Raw genomic sequence first — 23,015 nt, forward strand, 5'->3', positions numbered from 1 at the left:
AAAATATTATTTTAATTTTTTTTAAAATTCTTAACCATAATTCTATTTTTTTTTAAATCTTAAAAATAATTATAAATTATTAAAAATAATAATTATGTTAAAATATTTTTATAAATAAAAAATATTCTAAAAAATCTAAATATATATGTAAAAAATTTAAAAATTTTACAAAAAAAATCTTTAAAAATTTTATCAAACTTTCGAGTCAAAACCCAAAAATTATTGTCTTTTTACAAGACTTTCTTACTTATTTTACAAAACCTACAAAAATAAAAAATATTGCCCATGCTTGATTGAAGTCATAAATAAATAAAAACTTGATAGAAGCAACCAAAAAAAAAAATCAACTACAAGTTTAGATTACTCACTTTCAAATTTCTCATGCTTTTTTTAATATTCAATTTCATTTTCATTGTCCATGCTTCCAACTAAAAGTTACATAAGGATTTTATTTATTGTAAATGTGTTGTTTTTTTTATTTGATTGTATTTCAATAATAATAAAACAATGATTTTATTGAAATGGTGCTTTTAGAATTGCACTGAAGTGTGTTTTCAACAAGTAAGATAGTGTCTCATTACATTAGATAGTTCTCATCAAATCGATAATCTTATTAAAAATAAAAATATTTATTCATAATAATATATATTATTTTTTAGATTTTTTTATTTTTTTAAAACTATTGTTAAGAATTTTTTTAAATCAAAATTAATATTTTAACTATTATTTATGAACTAAATTAATCATTAACCATTTAAATTATCATTCCACGTTACCATTTAACAAATAAAATTTAAGGGTGGAATTGATTTGTACGTTTGAAAAGTATAATAATTAAATTTTTATTTATTTTTTCAAATGCAATCGCCCCCTAAATAGATGATTCCCATATACCACATACTGCTATCATATACAAAAAGAGGAAGAGGGTGTATATATGGTTGATTCCCGTTCAAAAGTAAAGATGAAACGCATTTTCAAAGTCTAGGCATGTTCCCTCTTTATTCTGTAAATTTAGGATGATAAGTATACATATAACTTTTTTTTTTAAGTTAAACCATATAAATGGTCACTTATGTCAACGCTTCTATTTTAATTACTCAATTTTAATTTTTTTTAATTTAGGCACTAATATTTGAACCGATTCCTCTTTTATTTATTTTTGTTAAATTGATAATGAAAAGTCCTTTTTTTCAAACTATTGAAATAACACATTTAATTCTCAATAGTTGCAAATTCTATTAATTTGATCCTTAAACTTCTAACCAAAATTTTTGAATTTTAAAATAGAGGCATTTGCAAAAAAATAAAAAAAAAATTACATGTTAATCCATTCCCCACTCATTCCACCATCCCACACAATATTTTCACAACTATAAAAATATTTTCAACCCTACTGTATTTATTGATACAGTTATCTTCTGAACATAGATTTAATTATCGTTTTTCTCTTAACATTTTGGCTATCGTTGTTCTCCTTGAATAAGACTTGATGTTTGATTTTAGTTTAACTTTGTTACTCTACCAAATTCTTCAAAAGTTGATACTTATTGGTTAGATATTCTTTTATTTTGTTTCATGTTTCCTTATAGTTTATCTTTTGAACTATTTTACTTGTTGCTGATTAAATATATATTTGTCCAAACAAATGTAGAAATACATAATTCCTAGAAATCAACATTTCGATTAGTGTTGGGAGAAGTAATGTTGTTAAAATGAAATGACCGGATTCGAAATTATAACCAAGCATCGCTTATTGCTTTTATATCCGATTCATAATTAGAAGGTTTTTCTAAATCCTTTTTAATCGGAGTTAAAACTCTAGAAATTAGAAATGTTAAAGTAGGAATAGCACTTGATATTATTAGAAATGTCTAAAAAATATTATATTCATAAAGTAGAAACATAGACGAACTCTTATGAATGTGAAAAATAGATCGAATTAGTCGCTCCGACCTGAAATTTATTGTCAAGTCATTCGTAGTGTTCATTCCTATTTTATTTACAAGAGATTTTTTTTATCAAAGTCATTTAAATTTTAAATTCTATTCTCATTAAATTTAATTATAATTTTTAATATATTATCGATAAAATTGATAGAATATATAAATATTAAAAATTAAATGTATTATCATACGGATTAGAAAAAAAATTCTGTTATCAATTCAACTATGGGAACGAAATCAAATATCAATACATCAACCCAACATAGTTGAGCGAAGATTTGTTGAGTTTACCAAAAAAAATCAAATTTCCAATTTTTACTATTATACCAATTCTCTCTCTTGCGTGGCAACTCCCAATTCGTGGTAAAACGAATGTAGAAACAAATCGAACCGTACCTAATCCTAGCTCAACTTTGCACAATATTTAAGTCCACTATCGCCGAATTCACTCAATCTATAAAGTAAAACGGAGTGTCTGCTTATAAATTTTCTTTTACTTTTCCTATCTTGAAATCCCAGAGCTTTTTCTCAGCTCTCTCTCTCTCTCTCTCATCTTTTACATGGCATCTCAAGCCAGCCTCCTCCTTCAAAAACAGCTCAAAGGTAGCTCTTTTTCTTCTTCGATCGTCTTCAATTAGAGATTCTTGATATGAATCTTTTTTGGGGTTTTGGTTTGAATCGGGTTTTTTATTGATCTTTTCTTTTGCAGATCTTTGTAAGAATCCGGTTGATGGGTTCTCGGCTGGATTGGTCGATGAGAACAATATCTTTGAATGGAGTGTAACAATTATTGGACCTCCTGATACTCTTTAGTAAGTTTTTCTTTTCTTTTTATTTTTTTTGGGGGGGGAGGTGGTTGGGGGGTAAAGTTTGTTTCTTGAATTGAATTTTAGTGTTTATTATGGATTCTCGATGTGGGTTTTGTTTCTTGACATTGGATCATGAACTGATGTTATGGTTTTTTGCTGTTCTTTAGTAATGTTGGCATTAGATTGACTAATCTTTGCTTTGTAGCTTGCTCAACCATTTAGTTTGCTACTCTCGAGTAATCTTGACTTTGGATTGAGTTCTCGTGGAATTGCTTATGGTGTATGCTGCTCTGGGAATAATTTCTTTGTTAATCTCTCGTCTGGGGAATATATATATATTTCTAATTTATGTTTACTTTTAGAGTTCCTTAACGTAAATGTTCTAATTTCAGTGAAGGGGGATTTTTCAATGCTATCATGAGTTTTCCACCAAATTATCCAAACAGCCCTCCAACAGTCAAATTTACATCAGAGATTTGGCATCCTAATGGTATACTTTTGTTTCTTCAACTTCTCACTTGCCTTTATGTGATGCAATAACTAAACCCATCTTTATGTGTGTTGCAGTTTATCCTGATGGGCGTGTTTGCATATCAATTCTTCATCCTCCGGGTGATGATCCAAATGGCTATGAGCTTGCAAGTGAGCGCTGGATGCCAGTCCATACAGTATGTTTATGAAGTGTCATTTGTTTGTCAATTTTTTTTTGTGCCTGTTCAAGTGCTAATAACATTTGAATTCATAGTGCGGTAGATTTCAGATTTTCTCAGAGTTATACTTGATTGCAATCAAGTAGTATTCTTTTATCAGGCAACAAATGAAGATAGGAAACAGCTCTTATATTTCCTGGAAATAGTAAGAAATATGCATGTGATTAGAAACCAAAATTTATATGAATCTGAATGCTAATATTCAATGATTTATTCTTACTAGAACTAAGGATTGAAGGGGATATTTTTTGTGGGAATGTGGTCAGAATGTTTTATGACTGTAAGATGATTAATTTTGATTGCTTAAGTTTATCAGGTGATTGAGAGTTAGAGGTGTAAAATTAATTTGGTGTTGGATAAATGTGAGTGACTCGAGAGACATTCTTCTTTCAAAGGATGGTGATTATATCAGTTAAAAAGAATTATTGATAAAAATAAGGATGACATAAGGATGACATAGAATGGACTGATCATGTGATGTGTGGACCAAAAAAGATAATAACATGAATGAAACAAATGAAGAACAATGTTAAAGGTAAAAGATATCTGGAAGGAAAAACAATATAAGAAGGAAAGAGAACACGGATATAAATTGTAAGTCGTGTGGGTAGCTTAAATTTGGATGAAACAGAGTAAAAAGTTCATGTACACAAAATCGGTTTCAGATAGACTCTGTTTAGTTGAGGAACTGTCAAAAGTTTCAAGTTATAAAACAATTTAGTCTCTATTGTTATTTCCTGTTCTTTCATCTCATTATTGATCCAAATGTTTTTTCTAAGGTGCATTGCTTTGTCTTGTGGTTATCAGTTCTCATGGTTTGATTATGGTCTTAAAGCCTTTTGTTATCTGTTTATGATGTGGAGATTTAAAGTGTTGTATTCATTAGTTTGAAATGTTTTCTCAACGTGCTCCTCACTATTGTTTTTCCCTCATTTTTTGCCCTACTCTATTGGTAGTGCATTAACAAATGTATATTCTTGCTATTTGGCAGGTTGAAAGTATTGTTTTGAGTATCATATCAATGCTTTCCAGCCCTAACGATGAATCCCCTGCGAATGTTGAAGCTGCAGTAAGTGATTCTTGATTCATATGTTTCCTTTTCGTTGCTTCTTTGTTCTTTAATTTATTGCTTCTTATTAGATATTCTGGTGGCCACCTCATTACATTCAGTATGGCTAATTAATTTCTGCATAATGTTTGATGCAAACTAACATATGTCCTAAGGGGCTAGTATGATGAAACTTTCTTTAAAAGCTTGTTGGATTAAGCTCATGTCAGCTAATGGTCAATTAAAATGAGTATTCAGATTGTATGGTGTTCTAACATGCACTTGTGCTTTCATCTCAATAAGTCTTCATCTATGGTTTGCGTTCCCTTATCACATCTGTGGTGGCTAGCATAATTCTATGATAGGATTTCACATGTGAGGTAGTGAATTCAAAAGGTTTAATTATGTTTTAGCCCCTTTACTATGCTGGAATTTGGGATTTTTCACTCTAATTTGGGATAATTTGGTCTTTTTACTTTTATAATATTATTAGTACCTCCAAATTGATAAAGCTATTCACTGTTGCAGTTAAAGTAGTGACAGGGAATTTCCATTAGTCTGTTAACATTATCAACACTGTTATCAATTAACAGTTATGAACACAATTATATTGTTATGGTCCCTATGGAACTAATCGATTGGAGCTCATAACCTTAAATTCTTCGAAGGGAGTTCCCAAAGTTCCCAACCTTAGACTCATTAGGAAGAGAGTCTTAAACCTAAATTAAAATAATTTTGTCCTATTTTTTTACTAATAATTGTTCTCTTGAATAGAAGGTATATAGGGTTTTATTCATGTTGGATCAGAAACTATAATTTAAGGACTTCTAATTGCAATAAAACACTTGCTAAATAAATTGTTCTAATTATAAATTTTACTAAAATAAACTAATTTGTCTTCTTTCCATTTTTCATGCCAAAGGCAACCGTAACTATTATCAATTTGAACGGGATCAAATTATGCTAAATTAAAGTAGAATGATTAAATCTCAAATTTCATCATGGTAGAGTGACAAACTATAGTTTGATCGAATTTAAAACATGTTTGACATTGATGTCTTACTATTTTTGACCGACCAAAGAATCAAAACTATGATTTTTCTTTTTCATACAATCAACATTCCTTTTTTATTATTATTATGTGTTTATTTGCAGAAAGAATGGAGAGAGACAAGAGATGAATTCAAGAGGAAGGTTAGCCGCTGCGTGAGACGGTCCCAAGAAATGTTATGATCCATTGCCGCTGCTTCTTCTTGACAATATTTGAGTACCCAGGGAATGCCTTCAATTGATTGTGTGGGGAGCTTTGGTCGATAACACTGCGAGTGTCCTTGTAGAATGCCATATGAAAAAATCTCAACACTTTACTTAAAAACTCTCCCTTTTTTTGTTTTGGTTTTGACTGGAGTAATGTAATTACTCTGAAAACAGTTTCCCGGTATTCAAAAGCGTTTTTTGGTAAGTGTTTGTTGGCAAACGTTCTTGTTGAGTCCCGCTTTTTTATCATGAAATGGTCATTTGTCAGGTGTCTCTTCCTTGGGTGGACAATTTGTCTGGTCTTTGATGCTTTCATTGATCTTATTACTACCTTTTTAGATCAATAAACTCCACCATTGTATTTTAATTTCTCTTCAAGCTTGAGTTGGATGTGTACTTCCAACCATTGTTCTTAGATGGGTGCGAATTAGACTTGGGTCAAGTTGGTTTTAGACCATCTCTGATCAAACGGTTTCAGGTTTGCGTTGTTTCCGATCTCTGTCATTTTGAGTAAGGAATTGAGGCTTCAGATTTCTGTCATTTGGGTCTGGTCATTTTTTTATTGTTGTTGGTTTTTGGTCTTGGTGGCTGATGTTGAGATGGACTCAAATTTTGAGGTCTGGGTTTGAGTTTGACGGCGTAAATCACGCTTGATAGAGGTGTTCAAGAAGAGAGCTTGCCAATGTCTCTTTCACCTGTACCAACCTTGACTTTACATTGGTTGTTTCATTGGCCCTCTCACTTTTTTGGGCCAACAGAATTAATTGCTTTCAAATTTTAAATATGATATTAAGATTTATATAATTGTATCATAAGATATTCAAATGATCTTATTTACAATGATTTTATTAATGAACCTTTCAAACAATAATTAAATAAATCATTAAAATTAATTAAAAGATATAAATTAGTTCAACAATTAATTTTTAATTCGATTTTCAATTTTTTAGTGATTCCAGACCGTCCATTGAGAAACTGATTTATTCGATCCATCCGGTTCCAACAAGACTGAGCAAGACACACCCGTTGGCTTAGCATCCAGACTCGTAATAAGGTCCGTGAATTAATGAACCGCTCAGCTCCCCGTTTGACTTAGAGATCTTTCTTTACGTAAATACCGTACACGTGCCGCACAATTGAGCTGTCGTTGGCCTAATAATCACGTGCAGTGCCCCCCCCCAGCCCAAACTCCATTATTCGCTGTAATAAATAAAGGATTAATTCCACTAGAGATCCTTAAACCATGATCTAAAATTTTAAATTGCTCTCAAACTTCAACATATTCTAATTGAAGTCATCAGAATATTCATATGATATCAATAAACTCTTTCTCTCAGCTTAACCATTAAATTGAATATTAGCATTAGTCTTTCACTCAAGTTTGATGTGAAACATGAAACACATTGTGTATACCTATCATATGGATAACTTAGATCAACATAGTAAAAAATAAAAATAGCTTTTCTAAATTTTATTGAAACTATCTGTAATGACGGGTCCTAAGATTAAGTTTTGGAGGGCCTAGTAAAAAAATTCAAAAATTTTAGGAGTCCAACGGGAACATTTTAAAAAAAATAGGGTTTTTCTAATGAGATTAATGATATTTTTAAATATTTTAAGATAGCTTAATTAAAATTGTCAAATAAATTAAAATGTATAATGATAATTTTTAAAAATTTGAGGACGCCTGATTAAAATTTTCTAAAAATTTCAAGGTAAAAATCAGATTTTCTCAAAAGTTTGGGGGCCAAACCCCCTAACCCCCGTTAGGATCCTCCCTCCATTTATGTTTTGTAACACATTATATTCAAACTAGATGCACAATTGTTTGTCGTTTAATTTATATATTTTAAATATGCTCTAAATCAGTTTAAAACTAGCATTTAACGATTTTTTAAAAAAGAAATTCATTAGTTCATTTCATGAACGAGACTATATAATTCTACGGAAAAAAAAACCCCAACCATTGTAGGAGTTGAAGGACAAGCTCCATCAACAAAACAAAGGCTTTAACCTTAATATCAAATCAACGTTATGGCACGTTGGCAATTGATATTGTCACAACTCAAGCACGACATATTTAGAGTAATTAGAATCACTTATTACAATAATGAAATCAGCCCTAGATAGACTAAAACGATAGGCAATGTTCTACAAAAGAACCGAGCATCCACCAAATTGGAGAGAACCACGACAAAATCCTCCTTAAAATCACTTGCAAAAGCAAATGCTACATGCATAAGACTAAAAAACGTGCTACAAGAGCAGACAAAAACAACTAAAAGTGAAGACTTATTAAATAATAGAAAACAAACAAAAAAATACATAAAACCTAAGACAACACGAGTCCAAATCAGCTCATAAAATAATTTATTATTCCAAAACCCTTCCAAAATAGAAACAAATAAAAAATTATTGGTGGCTGGTGGAGTTTTAGCAACGACAAACACCATTATCTGTCCATCACAACTTATGAAGATAACAAAGATACTCACAAAATAGATCTGCAAACCGAAAAGAGAGAAGGCACATGGAATGAAGAGAAAAAAATAGAAGGTTGATAGGAGGAAAAAAAAAAGGCAGGTGATATCCCGTCGTCTGAAGGCTGGTACTATCGCTAGGCAAAACAAAATAGAATAAGCAAACAACTTGAAAAAAAAGTTTTAGGGTTTGATTGTTATTGTATTGTATTTAGCACCTAAATTGACCTCTACACTTATGGAAGGACATGATGGATACAATATTGATAATTCGAGGACTCAAATAGAACATTTCAAAGCTTAGCAACCAGTTCAGAATAAGAGCAATAGTTTGAGGAAATTTGGTGAATTAACCCTAAAACAAGTAAAAAAATAAAAACTGTCACATCACTTCCTAAGCACCAAATCCACCAAAAACCAAAATTTCATGGAGATTTTGAGGTAATATCACCCCCCCTCTTTTAATGTCAATCTGTTTGCTAATACCTGATTTCAGATCCTATCTGTTTGCAGGTTGATTTTTTATTAGGATAAAATTCAGCGAGATTTGAATAGTTAGAGCTTACTCTTTTGGTTTTGATCTAATTAATTGAGAATGTGAAGTTTTCATAGGTTTCTCCGGAAAAAAAAAGTGTTTATTTTCCATGGAAGAGAAAAAAGGTTATAAAGGAAATTTAGTAGTTTCTTCAAATCCCAAAGCACTTCCCAGGAGTAGTTATAGGCAAATAACTGCGATAAGGAATCGTAGAAATGTTAAGGGTGCAGCAGGTCATGTAGCGATATTTTTGCTCAAAGTTGCTGCATTAGAAACAGTTAGGCGGGTCTCAAAGGCCAAGTGTCCCTTTTTATGGCGCGGTTTTCAGGCTCTGCAAGTTATTTGCTATCCGCCCTTTAACTTTTTCCAGAAATGGGTTCCCTTTAAGGGTTTGGTTAAAGGAATGCAGGTTAGTTCTTTACAATTTTGTAGAAATCTGCATTTTTCAGTTAATCGCTAGGTTGAATTATTTATGATTAAAGGTCTTATTCTTAACAAATGATTGACTTTGTTCCAGATGTTGTCGAGGCCGCTATTGGTGCTTTCAATCGCGGCATCGCTTTCTGATCAAGAAGAGTTAGTTGGCGAAGCCTCGGTGCGTAGAAGTGGTCCTCTGGTGAATACAGAATCGCATTCCGAGGAACCCTCTTTGCAGCCGGCCTTGGATGCAAGGTAACCCAAGCAATGAAGTCTATGAGATTTTTTTTTTTTGGGGGGGGTGGTGGGGGCTTTTATGTTTTTGTGTTGGCGTGTCAATCTTGAATGGACACTAATTTTGCACTGGCACAATCTAAAATAGGAATGGAGCTTCAGTAATCTTTAAAAAACTGTCATAATCTGATCTTAGGAGCTTCGATTGACTTTGTAATCGACTGATGCTGCAGAGTGATAAGTTGGGTTAGATTGAACCTAAAAATGAAGTATTTATAAAGGCAAACTCTATCATGCCTACACATAGATCGTGGAATTTTCCTAAACATGAAGAATTGCTAGTAACTAATATTATACCATTGATTGGTTCCATAGTTCAGATTCGATCCATATCTATCCACTTCAATTCTGATTAATTTTTCTGCTCATGAGACTATCTTTCTGGTTTTCTTATATTCTAATAGTACCAAATAGAATCATTACTTGTCATGTTGAATATGATTAGGCCAGGCTTCCCCTTTAAATATCATGGGTTTGCACGTTTCAAGCAATTTGATGTTCAAGTTGACTAGCAAGTGACAACTTTATGTGCATTTATCTGTTACTGTTTCTACTAGGAACTTGTGGATGTCTGCACTAATGATCTTTGCTTACTAACCTCTTCAAGTCTGTGTAAACTGCTGAATCAGTAATCATGAAGCTTCCCAAAATCTGGAGTGTGAAAGCTGGTTGGGTAAACTCCACAAGGAGCTGGAAAATCAAGGAATTAGTTTACCAGAGAGGTGATGATGATTTCTATACATGAATGCATGTATGGTATATTTTATTTGGTTTTTTTTTGGTTGCAAGAAATGTACCACATTACAAATTCCCCCCTATAAATGATCTTGCTGAAATAAAATGGCTAATCAATTTGCAATCCTCATGTATTCAAGTGCCAGAACCCCGCATTGACTTGAGTTATAAACTTCTTTCGTTACTAGAGTTAAAGTTCATCATCAGGTTGTTTGCTCTTTCTCCTTTTATTCATTACTAATAATTGATGATTAACTTTAGTTTTCTTCACCTCTCTCAAATGTCAACTTCTTCTATAGAAGTTTTAACTGCAAATTTTTCAGGGTGGCATCCAACTATGTTTCTGGGATTTGTTCCTTGTTTTGGCATATGCATATTCGTTTTTGAATTGCTTTGTTTCTTCCTTGCAGCAGACCTTGACATAGTAGTGTTTATGCAGAATCAATTATGAAGATCTACGTAGATTTTATACAGCTGCAAATGGTGACTTTGTAGTTTTCCTATCATCGATTAAAAAGACAATCAAATGGAGGGAGACATATAGAATTCTTTCTCCAGAAGAGCTTGAGACATGGGCGAACATGGTATTCTGGCATGGATATGATCTCATGCACCGACCTTGTCTCATAGTACGGCTTGGGCTAGCTTGCTCCTGCTTGCCATCTCATGACAGGCCTCGTTTTGCTCAGGCAGTCAGTATGTTTTTAGCCCCTGTAGTGCTGTTTACGTTTCCATTTTGCTGCCATTTGAAATTTAATGAGACTTCCTCTGTTATTGGTTTCAAATATTTAATTCCTTTGTTTAATGAGTTGTAGATAGTGTTGTTGGGGAAAGTTTCTTTCAAAGAATTATTTTTCCTTCTGAAATATCCAGCAGGAGTATCCAACAAAAATCTTGTGATCATCTGTACCACTTCCTGTTTCCACCAAGATGGATGCTTTTTCATACCTTTACAGCGCTGTCTTTCCTCTTGGTTTGCCAAGTGACTTTTTCCTTAACAAAAGAATTGACATTTTTATCCAAAAGAATCTATTTTTCTGGACGGGCATTTTATCTATGGAATTCAATTAACTTCTGTAGGCAAAATGTATACTGGAGTCTAAAATTATTGTCTTTCACTTGTTATAAGAAACTCAATCCGAGACAAAACATATCTTCTTATCATCACTGTGGATTAAATTTTGAAGTCATTAATCAATGTTTTGGCCTCAATTCTTTTCTTTTCCTTTTAGTTGGTTCTGTATAAGATGTTATGATAAAGAGCAATGGTTGTTGCTGCAGTATCTCAAGTTGAGCACGGAATCATGTATTTTGTTAGTCCAGAGAATCCTGAAGTTACAGTATTAGTGGACTGTGAAGGATTATCCCCTTTCAAAATTCCCATGCAAGTAATGAGATCATGTTCTTCCCTCTTGCAAGACCACTACCCCAACCGTCTTGGCTGTTTATTTGTTATACGGCTTCCTCCAGTTGTTTGTGTCATTGCTCAGACTTTTATTCAGGTTAACTTTCCTCCTTTGACTAAAACATGAATGTGTTATATCTCATTGCATTTCATTTCTTCTTCTTTTTTTTTTTTGGCCTCAAATATGATGAGGGTCCAGTTCTCTTCTTTTTCTCTTGTGTACCAATTTGTGGCTTTTTTCAGGTTTTGAAACCAACTACAAGGAAAAAGTTAAAAATTGGAGGAGAAACGTACCGCAAAATTCTCTTGGAGAATATTCAGACACTCCCATCATATCTAGGTGGAGACTGTAGATGCACAAAATGTTTAAATATTGGTATGGATGTGAAGCGTCCACGCATGGACCAGTTGAACAAGTTACAGACAAATGAAGGTGTTAGTGACAGTGAGGATACATCTGAACTTGATCTGATTTGTCAGGATGATATTGACCCGAGTTGGAGCTATGACCAGGTATTGAGAACTGCCATAATAGGTCTGCTCATGTTTTGGGTTCTTATAGCTGTCATGGCAGGATTATCTGATCCTGAATTTCAATCTCAATAAGATGAAAGTGGTGCTCTTTCTATTACAGTCCATCCAGTTCTTTTCTTTTTCAAGCCTCTGAGTGGTTTGATAGTTTGAATGTGTCCATTGTCCCCATTGTGTTTATATATTTTCTGCCTGAAATTTGATGCTGTATTAGGAAAACTAGGTTCTTTTGATCGTTGGAGCTCTATATCGTTGTCCATATGAAGTTTTATATAAGGTTAATAAGTTATTGTCATATTCTTAATTCTTTCTACCCATAATATGGTTTATTGGTTTTTATTGCCTCCTTTGCTATAATATGTATTGATAATAGCATGGAATGTGGGAACAAACTAATGAATATTGCTTGGTTATAATCGATAAAAAAAATCCTTAAAGCTGGTCACACAGGAAATAATTACAGAGATGAAGCTTTTGTCTTTGTGATGATACATCTCATATGCCACAAAGTACAGTATACAAATGTCATCATTGTTTTTCTTTATTTTTTTCTCTTTTGCTCTATGCCACTGATCTCTTGGAATTAGCATTGATTTTAAGAATTCCATTTATTTTTATATGCTTGTCTTTGCAAGAGAAGAATAGATTGTGAAGAATGTGACAGATGCCTTGGTATGGTACAAAATAAGTGTTCAAAGAAAAGAAAAAAAAACACCCCTCATATTTGTGTATCTAATTCCTCTGTTGTTCCAAAGTTGTCTGGCATCTGACGAGTCTAGGATGGATTCAATTGCATTAATATCAAATTGAAGTATTTTCACACAATTTCATAGTTTTTATATGATAAATTTCAACTGTTGAAATTTATCAATATAATTGGAAGCTGTATGTTTTAAGTATCAGTTGGTATGATATCTCTTAATAAACTACCTTTCTAGTGTTCTACATAGTTATTTAGTAGTACTGAAGAAAATGGGCCGAAAATTATTGAAGGATCATACATGATAAAATTTCTAAGGTAATGTAGAAAAAAAAGGAAAACAAAAACTAGATTAACTTAAAACAATATAAAATAAGACAAAAATGGTTTATGTTTTAGCTTTACTATTTATATGTGAACTTATAAGTTATAACTGCTTTAGTGAACAATGATGTCTTGTGGATGAATAATGATACATTGTACAACGTAAGTAATAAAAAAAAAATTTGATATTCCTTAAAATCATGAACTCGAGTTTTGTAGATGAAAATTGTGTTGAAAAATATTTACTTTTCATTTAAGAATTTAATCTAATTTAATTATAATTCAATATAATTATTTTCTAGTAAAAGAATTCCTATATTAGAAAAAGAAAATGATACACCAGATAATCCAAGACAAATTAAAGTAACATTAAATAAAAGAGACCTTGATGAAATTCTGTGCTTGAGAGTTTATGGTTTCATATGTCTCATGCTAATCGGGTAAAAGCGTAAGCTAGCATAAAGACGGAAATTCCTTGTTTATTATCAGACAATCACTTATAAGTGTTGGGCTAATAATTTTCATTTCATGCAGTGGAAAACCCTTTTTGCTTCACCTAACAAGGACACGCTTTTATTGCTCTCCCACAATCTTGGAATCGCTTTGACTTTCTTTTCCTCCCCTATCAAGACGTTTCAATTCGCCAGGACCTAGAGAAAAAAAGTATTTAACATGTTTGTGGCTGCTGGGATTACGAGCCCAGGTCTCCACGGCCACAACGTGGACTTCTTACCACTAAACTACAGCCACTTTGTGGCATGCAAAATCTAGAAATAGGTTATAAATATTTTTTAAACGCGGAACTCAAACATTGACTAACGTCAAAAGGGGATTCTAATCATGCTTTCCACGCATCGGAATTTCAAATTTTAGTACCTAATATAATTTATTTTTGACAATTTGGTCCTTACATTTGTTTGATTTTAAAATTAAAATCCAGTTAATAACTCTATTGATGAATATTCATTGTTAGTGACTGTAGCTAATAACTAGTTTCTATTATGAACTGTTAGCTTAGCTTATCATTATTTGTAATTGGTTAAAGAATTAGTTAACCACTTAGTGAATTAGTGCTATTCAACTCTTTATGTAAATATGACTCATCTCTAATGCTGAGAGATTAGAGTCTTTTGAATGAAATGAATAGATCTTTTTTCTCTGTTATTTTCTTAGTCTTCTTTTAAGCTTTTCCTGTATTTTCTTGTTTCTTTGATGTTCAATCATGGTATCAGAGCTATTGCTTAACACCATTCACTTGCTTTTCAACTCGCGTGCACAATGGTGATTCAAGATTGTGATAAAAATCGATTGTGAACTTAGAGACAAAGCATTTTGCAGATCCTACAAATCTACCGGCAGGAGTTCAGCCTTCAAATGAAGTTCCTCAATCAGGTAATCTAGGCAATGGTACTTCTTCTTCTTCTCTAAGTTAGTAATCACGTTCAATTGTGTCAACATCTATTATGCATTAGTTCCCAAAGCATGATATAGTCAAATTAAATGAGAATAATTACGTGTTATGGAAATATCAAGTAACTTTGATCATAGAAGGTTATGGTTTGAATGGTTATATTATTTGGCACTCTAGAGATCCCTGCTCAGTTTGTTCAAAGAGATAGCAGTCAGTTAGTTGAGAATTCAACCTTTGTTCTTTATAGACAACAAGATAAGCTCCTAGCATCATGGTATTTTTCTGCTGTTTCTGACGAAATCTTGCCTCATTTGCTTGGTTCAAGCACTGCTTTTGTTGTATGGAGTTCTATTAGTTGTATGTTTGCAGCAAGATCTCAAATTTAAGGCACACTCTTCATTCCCAAAAGAAGGTTCTTTTGACTATAAAGGAATATTTAGCCAAAATCAAATTGCTTTGTGATACATTAAATGCTTCTGGCAGTAATGTTTCTGAACAAGAACAGGTCAGTGTGATTCTTGCTGGTTTGTCTATTGAATTCGAATTAGTTTTGGCTGTTGCCTCTTCAAATAGAGACACAGTATCCTTGGATTTAATTATTGATATGCTGACAAAATGTGAAAATAGGCAGAAAGAGTTTGTTATTAGTAGTTCCATACAGGTAAATCTTGTTCAACATCAAGCTGGTGTGAAAAGTGCTCAAGGTCCTCAATCTGCATCTCCAACTACTGCTCAATAGGTTCCTTCTATTGGTCAGCCCTCCGGTGAGTCTGAACAGCAGCAACAACCACAACAACAGGTTTATAGTAATTCTAGAGGCGGCAAAGGTAATTTCAAAGGTAACTATTGAGGTGGTCGAGGTCGTTATGGTTACACAAATCGACCACAATGTCAGTTGTGTGGCAGGTTTGGTCATCTTGTGCAAAAGTGTTATTATAGATTCAATCATACTTTTAATGGTGGTCAGCCTTCTCAGTCTTCTTTTGGATCTCCTAATTCTTAGCGTGGTAGCCTGTATCAACCTATGATGGTTAATCATTACATGGTTGCTAAACAACCATCTTCACCTTCATTTTTTCCTAATTTCAACATGGGATATGGCAGTCAACAACAGTATAGTTCTCCTGGTCCTCAGACCTCTCCAGCCTTTGTCTTTAATCATTCTTACACTCGTCCATATATACCAGGCTATGCCAGCTCATCCGAACCCTTTTTCATCCATGCCTCCTATGTTAGCTATGGCAACTACTCCTGGTTCTATTCCTGAAGATAAGGGGTGGTATCCTGATTTCAAAGCAACCAATCATGTGACAAATGATCTCACAGATTTGGACACGTTTGCAACTTATTCAGGTGTGGGAAATGGTACTGGTGTTTCAGTTCAACATATAGGTTATGCCTTCTTTCCTTCTTATGCTAAAGTGTTAAGGCTTCAAAATGTTCTTAACGTACCCAGTATTAAGAAGAATTTACTATCCGTTTCGCAGTTTGCTTTTGATACTGATGGTTTCATTGAGTTTCATCCTTTTCATTATTTTGTTAAGGATATCAAGACAAAGGTCATGCTTTTGTAGGGGCACACATATAATGGTTTATATCATTTTCATCCTCCTGCAGTGAAGTCTTCTCAAATGGCTGTTTGTGGTTCTTCTTTTGTTTAAACCAGCCTCTCGTTTGTCAGTTGTGGGGTTTGCTAATGCGGATTGGGGGTCTGATCGTGATGATCGTCGTTCAACCACCGGATATTATCTGTTTTTTTCTTTTGGAGGAAATCCTGTGTCAGTGGTGTGCCAAGAAGCAACAAGTTGTCTCCAAGTCAACTGCTGAGGCCGAGTCTTATGCTACTGCAAATACATTATGGTTGGAATCATTGCTAAATGAGTTACAAGTTTCAGTCATGGACAAGTCTACTATGGCAGCTGCAAATACAAGATGGTTGAACTAGACTTGCTTTTTTGTCAAAGAGTGTAATACTCTTTACTCAGCAATCTTAATTTATTTTTCTAGAGTATTTTTAGATCAAATTATAGTTTATAGAACAAAAATATTGGTATCTTATTTATAAATATCGAAACATTTACTAGATTACTATTCATTTTTAATTTCGAAATCTTCATGTATCGAAACTTTGAAACACATATACCAAAACCTCATGGCTTATGCATCATAATTTTATATTTAGTTTAATTTTTTTCAATTTACTCATCCAAATAATACTAACTATACTTTATTTTTCCTTTATTAACTTATTCTATTTCATATATAATTCACCTCACCTTATTATTCTTACTTAATTCTCTCTCAATCTCTCTCTCTCTCTCTCTCTATATTTACTTTTTTACTTAATAATTTTTTATTTTAATACTTAATTCAATAATTTCTCAAATTTTCCATTTAACCACTAATGTAATTTTTTTGTTCATTTCCGCTTTTATATTTTTCATATTTTACTAAACAACCCCTATTTTTCAATATTAAATTTTTACAGAACAATTCATAAAATTTCAATTTTGCAGTTTTTACAATTTGGTCTCTGAAGTTCAATTTTTACTGTTTTATGATTTTAGCCCCTGAAAACAAAATCTGCTTCTTCCAAAAACAGCACAGAATTCCCAGATTTTTCTCAAATTTTCATATTTTAAAATTTTTACAATTTAATCCCTATACCATCAATTCTTATCACATAATGTTCTCTTTTCTAATTTTTCAAATAAAAAAATCATACATACCAATTAAGATATTAAAATTCCAGATTTCCACATTTCAACTTTTAAAAATTTCTCAATTTAGTCCTTTTATTCTAAAACATCCTAATTTAAGTATAAATTTTCCAATATTTTAACTATCATATTCTTATAGTCTTATCATAAAAATAAAAAATTTGATCTCTCTATTTAAATCCTTAATTTCAAAATTTTTCCAAATTTAAAATTTAATCATTACTTCAATTTTAATCAAATTAATCACATTAACAAATAATTTTTCAATTTACTCATCCAAATAATGTTCAAAATAAATATTTACTACTTTCAACATCACAAATACACAGTTCATCATTCACACCTAATAAATTTTGAATGACAAATTTTCATAATTAAACCACTCACACTTACTTTATTTTAGTTATTCACTTAAAACCATTCATCCAATTGTTATTCATCATTCACTTCATACATAAACGTAATATTTTCTTTACTTAAAACATAAAAATTAATTATACAAAATTAATTTTTATAATATCTTATCAGATTAAACACTCAAAATAAATATAACATAATAACTTAAACTACTTACCTTAATTTCTTAACTAATTTCTTCACTAACCCATATTTTCTCACACTTCCATCTTCATCTTCAAGCCTTGATACCTTGATTTTCTAAATTCTCTTAACTCCAATTTCTCGTTTCCAAAATGATAATTGAACTTTTTGGAATCTCTATTTCATTTTTTCTTTCTGGTGACTATGAAATTTTTTTATGAATTTTAAGTGAAAATGATGAATTTAATAGAAAAGAACTAAATTACATAAAGTGCTTACTTTCTTTCTTCTCCCTTTCATGGACGTTAGGAGCTTTGTGAAAGTATGAAGAATTTTCTCCATACTTTGTGATTATTAGTGTTATTCACTCTTCAACTCTTTGTATAAATATGACTTGCTTCTAATGCTGAGAGATTAGAGTATTTTGAATAAAATGAATAGATTTTTTCCTCACTTATTTTCTCAGTTTTCTCTTAAGCTTTTCATGTATTTTTTCTTTGATGTTCGATATGTCATTGATTTAAATACGTATCATTTCAATATTCTACACTCTAATTTTAAAATTAAATATATTATAAGTATTGGGATTTTAAAAAAAAGTAAATTAACAGATCGGTTGAAATTAAAATTAGAGAGACTATTTTTCCAAGGAAAAAGAAAAAGGGGGACTAAAATTTAAAATTATGAAGAATGTAAGGACCAGGGATACAATTAGACCTAAAAGAATCCCTCGTATATTCTTATTCTGTTACCTCCCACTAAAGCAAACACAACGCAGGGCAGCTGCCATTAATACACTAATTAAAACCTTTATCTTTAAATCGCCGCGTTTGTTTAAAATCGAAAATTTAATATACTAGTTCAATTTTTATTTTTTTTAGTATTTTAAGTTTTAAAAATTCAATCTTTGAATTCAGTTTGGTGTGGTCTGTAGTTTTTGGTATTGTTATCGAGGAGCTATCATTGAAACCTCTCACTTTTCGTAAATTTGAAGGCTCCCCAATTTAATTTTTTTATTTTTTATTTTGGAAATTTGTTTGGTGGAACAAAGTTTCGGTTTTTAGAACCATTTTTTCGAAGCTATAAATAACGCTATTCGATCCCAGGTTTTTGTGTGTGTTAAGTAAGAGATCAATCTCGCAAATTTTGAATCAGGTATTCTTTTTTGTTTCTCAAATCCTTGATCCAAATTCTATCCCCTTTTTTTTTCATTTTTTTAAAAATTCTCAACGAGTCCCTCTTCTCTCGCAGGTTTTTGAGTTTAAGTGGCGAGATCTGAGCAATGGCAGCAAATTCATCAAATGGGGAACAACAAACACCCTCAAAGCCACCACCTTTGCCATCTCCATTGCGTTTTTCCAAGTTTTTCCAGGTCTTTTTATTTATTTATTTTATACTAAAATGATGGTATCAGCTCATTTTAATAAATATGTTACGCAGTTTTCTCTTTCATTATGTTAATTGATAGTGAATGATGTTGATGTTCTGCATCTGAGTAGCTGCTTTTTTTGTGTGAATTATGTAATTTGTTAAAAGAAATTATATTGAGCTTAGTCCTTTGATTATGGCCTAAGCAAAATGGTTTAATGAGAGCAATTTAAAGTGGGGGCAGAGAATGTATGCTACTATGGTCCCTCAGCATATTAAATTATGTGCTATATCACAATGTACTAGAAGTTGGTGACAGTACTCTTAGCTTCATGGATCTCTTCTTGATTTGCACTCTAAACTATACCAAGTTGATTAAATGTGTTTAATTGTTGGATAATCCGGTTAATATTCGAAGAAGATTATCGGAGGTACATGTGGCAGGTCATGTTCCAAAAATGACCTCTTTTCTTTTGATTTCTTGAAGTGTAATTTTCTGTCTTTTTCAACATAAATGCCATGAGATAACTGAGAGTTATTATAAGAATAAACAATCCTTCAAGAGCAATTCATTCAGATCTATTGAGAATCATTCTTCAGATAATTTGATGATGAATCTCAATATGGTTGCCCCTCCCGAACAGGTAGCTCCACGAGTATAGATCCATTATTATGTTTCGATATTCAGCTTAGATATGTGAATATTGTCTGAGATCTTGTTTATCTAATTACTTTCTTGATCTTTATGCCCTTGATCTAATTACATCTTGTACTAAGCTTTTTGTTTCTTCGGTTGCATTATGTTTTATTTTCATTTACATTCCATTTATATCACTAAGACTTATCCTTTTTACTGTTTACTACAGTCCAACATGAGGATTTTGGTTACTGGAGGAGCTGGTTTTATCGGCTCCCACTTAGTTGACAAATTGATGGAAAACGAGAAAAATGAGGTTAGATTTTCTCATCATATCCAAGCTTTGTTACCTGGTTTAGAAATGTAGTGTTGGACTGGTGAACCACGAATATCATGTTCTATACCATTATTCATGTCTACCTTGTATTTAGGTGATTGTTGTTGATAACTACTTCACTGGATCCAAGGACAATCTTAGAAAATGGATCGGTCATCCTAGATTTGAGCTTATTCGTCATGGTGGGTTCTCATATCGTTTAGCTTGTTATTGTTCCAGGGTCTCTTAACATCAATGTGTTCCTTTTTCATTACCATAAAGGTCTAACAGATGTCTGGTAACTATATTCCTTTTTTTGCAGATGTTACTGAGCCATTGTTGGTCGAGGTCGATCAGATTTACCACCTTGCATGTCCAGCTTCTCCAATTTTCTACAAACACAACCCTGTGAAGGTGGGTGTTGGTGTTTTGGAATTCTTTCTAAAATATTTCTGAGCAGTTCATTAATTTTTACTCTTGTTTCTAATAGACAATAAAGACAAATGTCATTGGCACACTGAACATGCTGGGACTTGCGAAGCGAGTTGGAGCAAGGTAAGGGAATGCAGTTCTTTATCAATTTATTTGAGCGCCCCTTCTCTTTGGCTCTACTTGATCGGTATTTATGTTTCAGGATCTTGCTCACATCAACTTCGGAAGTGTATGGAGATCCTCTTATCCATCCACAACCCGAAACATATTGGGGCAATGTGAACCCAATCGGTAAGTCTATTGAGGAAGCATTTATGCTTTGTTGGTCTTATTGACTGTTAGCCTCCAATGATACATTTTTTTCTCGTGGAAGATAGAGTACTTCATTTCTTTTCAAATCTGTCAAAATTCTAATGAGGAATTGAACCTAGGAGATACAACGAACATAGAGTTCAGCTTTGCAGAATGTATAATGTTATGACAACATTACTCTAGCACTAAACGTCTTGTTTTTGTTATAGGGGTTCGGAGTTGCTATGATGAAGGGAAGCGTGTGGCTGAGACGCTAATGTTTGATTACCATAGGCAGCATGGGATAGGTAAATTTTCTTGGTTTCCTGAATGATGTCATCCTGTTATTTTTCATAAGTCTTGACATTTTTCTATTTTTCCTTTTCCATAGAGATCCGCATTGCTAGAATCTTCAACACATATGGGCCACGGATGAACATTGATGATGGGCGTGTTGTAAGCAATTTCATTGCTCAAGCACTGCGGTAATTAGTGTATTTTAATGCGCTATATCTTCTCCATTTTATTCTTAGTTTTGTTATCAATTAGGTCCCCATTCACTTCTCTTTTAGGAGACGGTTGTTGCCTAAATTTTCTTACCTTTTAATCAATTTGAAAAAAAAAAAATTTCTTTCCCTCTAGTTTATTTTCACTTGAATCAATTTCTCTATCATTTCATTTCTCTTTTGCACTTTGCAGTGGTGAACCACTGACAGTTCAAAAACCCGGGACACAAACTCGCAGTTTTTGTTTTGTCTCTGACATGGTATGCTCTACTTATAGATTTTAACAATTTTACTAGCTTTAATTCCTTGTGATGATATCCCTCTATTATAATAAATTAAAGTATAACATTTGCATAAATGACTAGGTTGATGGTCTTATTCGTCTCATGGAGGGGGAGAACACTGGTCCAATCAATATCGGGAATCCAGGTTATCCCTCAATCTTTGTGTTATATGAAATGTTTGTCTAAGATTCACTGGTAGCTCTGAGACCTATGTCCGTTCTCATGCACTTACTGCTTTATGTGCCTTTTGTACTCTTTTAGGTGAATTTACAATGCTTGAGCTTGCCGAGACAGTAAAGGAGGTTAGTTTCATGGTTTCATTGCTGTTTTCGCATCCTTACACACACACACACACAGAGATAGTCTGTTTAAAGTACTCGGGAGTAGCTCAAATCTGTTTTGAACATCGTGAAGTTGGGGCATATCTGCTTATTTCGGATTTTGTTTTGAATACCATACTGTGAAAGAGTGAGGGTTCGAAAATCTGAAAACATGGAGACATAAAGGAATAGGGGATGCAAAGTACTGCTTTTTTTTTCTAGGTTTTTTCATGTGTCTTGAAAGTTTTTGTACCCTATCTGGTGTGTATCATTGCAGCTTATTAATCCGAAGGTGGAGATAAAGATGGTGGAGAACACTCCAGACGATCCACGGCAAAGAAAACCTGACATCACAAAAGCGAAAGAATTGCTAGGTTGGGAGCCGAAAGTGAAGTTGCGAGATGGTCTTCCTCTAATGGAGGAGGATTTTAGGTTGAGGCTCGGAGTCTCCAAAGAGAACTGAATTTTTTTTAAAAAAAGCACTTTAATGAAATTATATAGAAGGTGAAATTTTGGATTGGGTGATTTCAGTGCTTGTGGTGGGAAACTGGGAGCTTATGTTGTGTGATTTAATATAGTTAATGCTCTCTCCTTTGCCTTGTTTTGTTCTTTATGATGCCATAGAAAATAAACCAATGTATCCCACAAAATGTGAAGAGTTTGTGAAACTATTTTAATTTTGGCAGGGCTTATAAATGGTGTTTGTTGCCTTGAATTTTGTTTGTTATAGCATTTTTTATGATTGTGTTATATATGCTATGTTGGCCTACTCTTTACAACAATGAGTTGACAATCTGACTTTGGCTTTGTTTACTGTTGTTTAGTTCTCTTCAATCAAACTTTGATTTTAAATAATAAAAAATTATCAAACTATTTTGCTCCTTAAAAGAATTATAAATAAAATATATTTTTCTTTGTATTTAGTTTTAGAGCAGAAATAATGTTCTTTTTTTATAAAATACTTGAAATTATCTATAGTCTTTTTCTAACTCTTAAAAT

General features: G+C 32.5%; 3 protein-coding genes across 6 annotated transcripts; all 3 read left to right on the plus strand.

Moving 5' to 3' along the window:
* Positions 1-2,389: 2,389 nt before the first annotated feature.
* On the plus strand, positions 2,390-6,137 carry LOC107950262 (ubiquitin-conjugating enzyme E2 7). Its single transcript, XM_016885070.2, has 6 exons — positions 2,390-2,549; positions 2,656-2,758; positions 3,148-3,245; positions 3,323-3,423; positions 4,457-4,534; positions 5,669-6,137. Exons 1-6 carry the CDS (start codon positions 2,507-2,509, stop codon positions 5,744-5,746), a joined length of 501 nt encoding a protein of 166 aa, XP_016740559.1. The 5' UTR covers positions 2,390-2,506; the 3' UTR covers positions 5,747-6,137.
* A 2,426-nt stretch (positions 6,138-8,563) lies between these two features.
* LOC107950263 (uncharacterized) lies at positions 8,564-12,462 on the plus strand. Of its 3 annotated transcripts, none has more exons than XM_016885071.2 (7): positions 8,564-8,691; positions 8,764-9,194; positions 9,303-9,457; positions 10,126-10,218; positions 10,671-10,927; positions 11,513-11,733; positions 11,880-12,462. In XM_016885071.2, exons 2-7 carry the CDS (start codon positions 8,895-8,897, stop codon positions 12,240-12,242), a joined length of 1,389 nt encoding a protein of 462 aa, XP_016740560.2. In that variant the 5' UTR covers positions 8,564-8,691; positions 8,764-8,894; the 3' UTR covers positions 12,243-12,462. The 3 variants fall into 3 exon arrangements, with proteins under 3 accessions (XP_016740560.2, XP_040946252.1, XP_040946251.1); XM_041090318.1 differs by having other exon boundaries at positions 8,652-8,691; positions 8,747-9,194; XM_041090317.1 differs by having other exon boundaries at positions 8,652-9,194.
* Positions 12,463-18,627: 6,165 nt separating this feature from the next.
* LOC107950264 (UDP-glucuronic acid decarboxylase 5) lies at positions 18,628-22,731 on the plus strand. Of its 2 annotated transcripts, XM_016885072.2 has the most exons (13): positions 18,628-19,017; positions 19,114-19,234; positions 20,097-20,183; positions 20,299-20,386; positions 20,506-20,597; positions 20,674-20,738; positions 20,818-20,906; positions 21,137-21,214; positions 21,298-21,391; positions 21,606-21,672; positions 21,778-21,841; positions 21,958-21,998; positions 22,294-22,731. In XM_016885072.2, the coding sequence occupies exons 2-13, from the start codon at positions 19,145-19,147 to the stop codon at positions 22,477-22,479; spliced, it is 1,041 nt and encodes a 346-aa protein (XP_016740561.1). In that variant the 5' UTR covers positions 18,628-19,017; positions 19,114-19,144; the 3' UTR covers positions 22,480-22,731. The 2 variants fall into 2 exon arrangements, with proteins under 2 accessions (XP_016740561.1, XP_016740563.1); XM_016885074.2 differs by lacking the exons at positions 18,628-19,017; positions 19,114-19,234 and adding an exon at positions 19,780-19,874.
* Positions 22,732-23,015: the final 284 nt, after the last annotated feature.

This window comes from Gossypium hirsutum, chromosome D03 (genome assembly GCF_007990345.1).
Source record: "Gossypium hirsutum isolate 1008001.06 chromosome D03, Gossypium_hirsutum_v2.1, whole genome shotgun sequence".
Classification (NCBI taxonomy): Eukaryota; Viridiplantae; Streptophyta; class Magnoliopsida; order Malvales; family Malvaceae; genus Gossypium; species Gossypium hirsutum.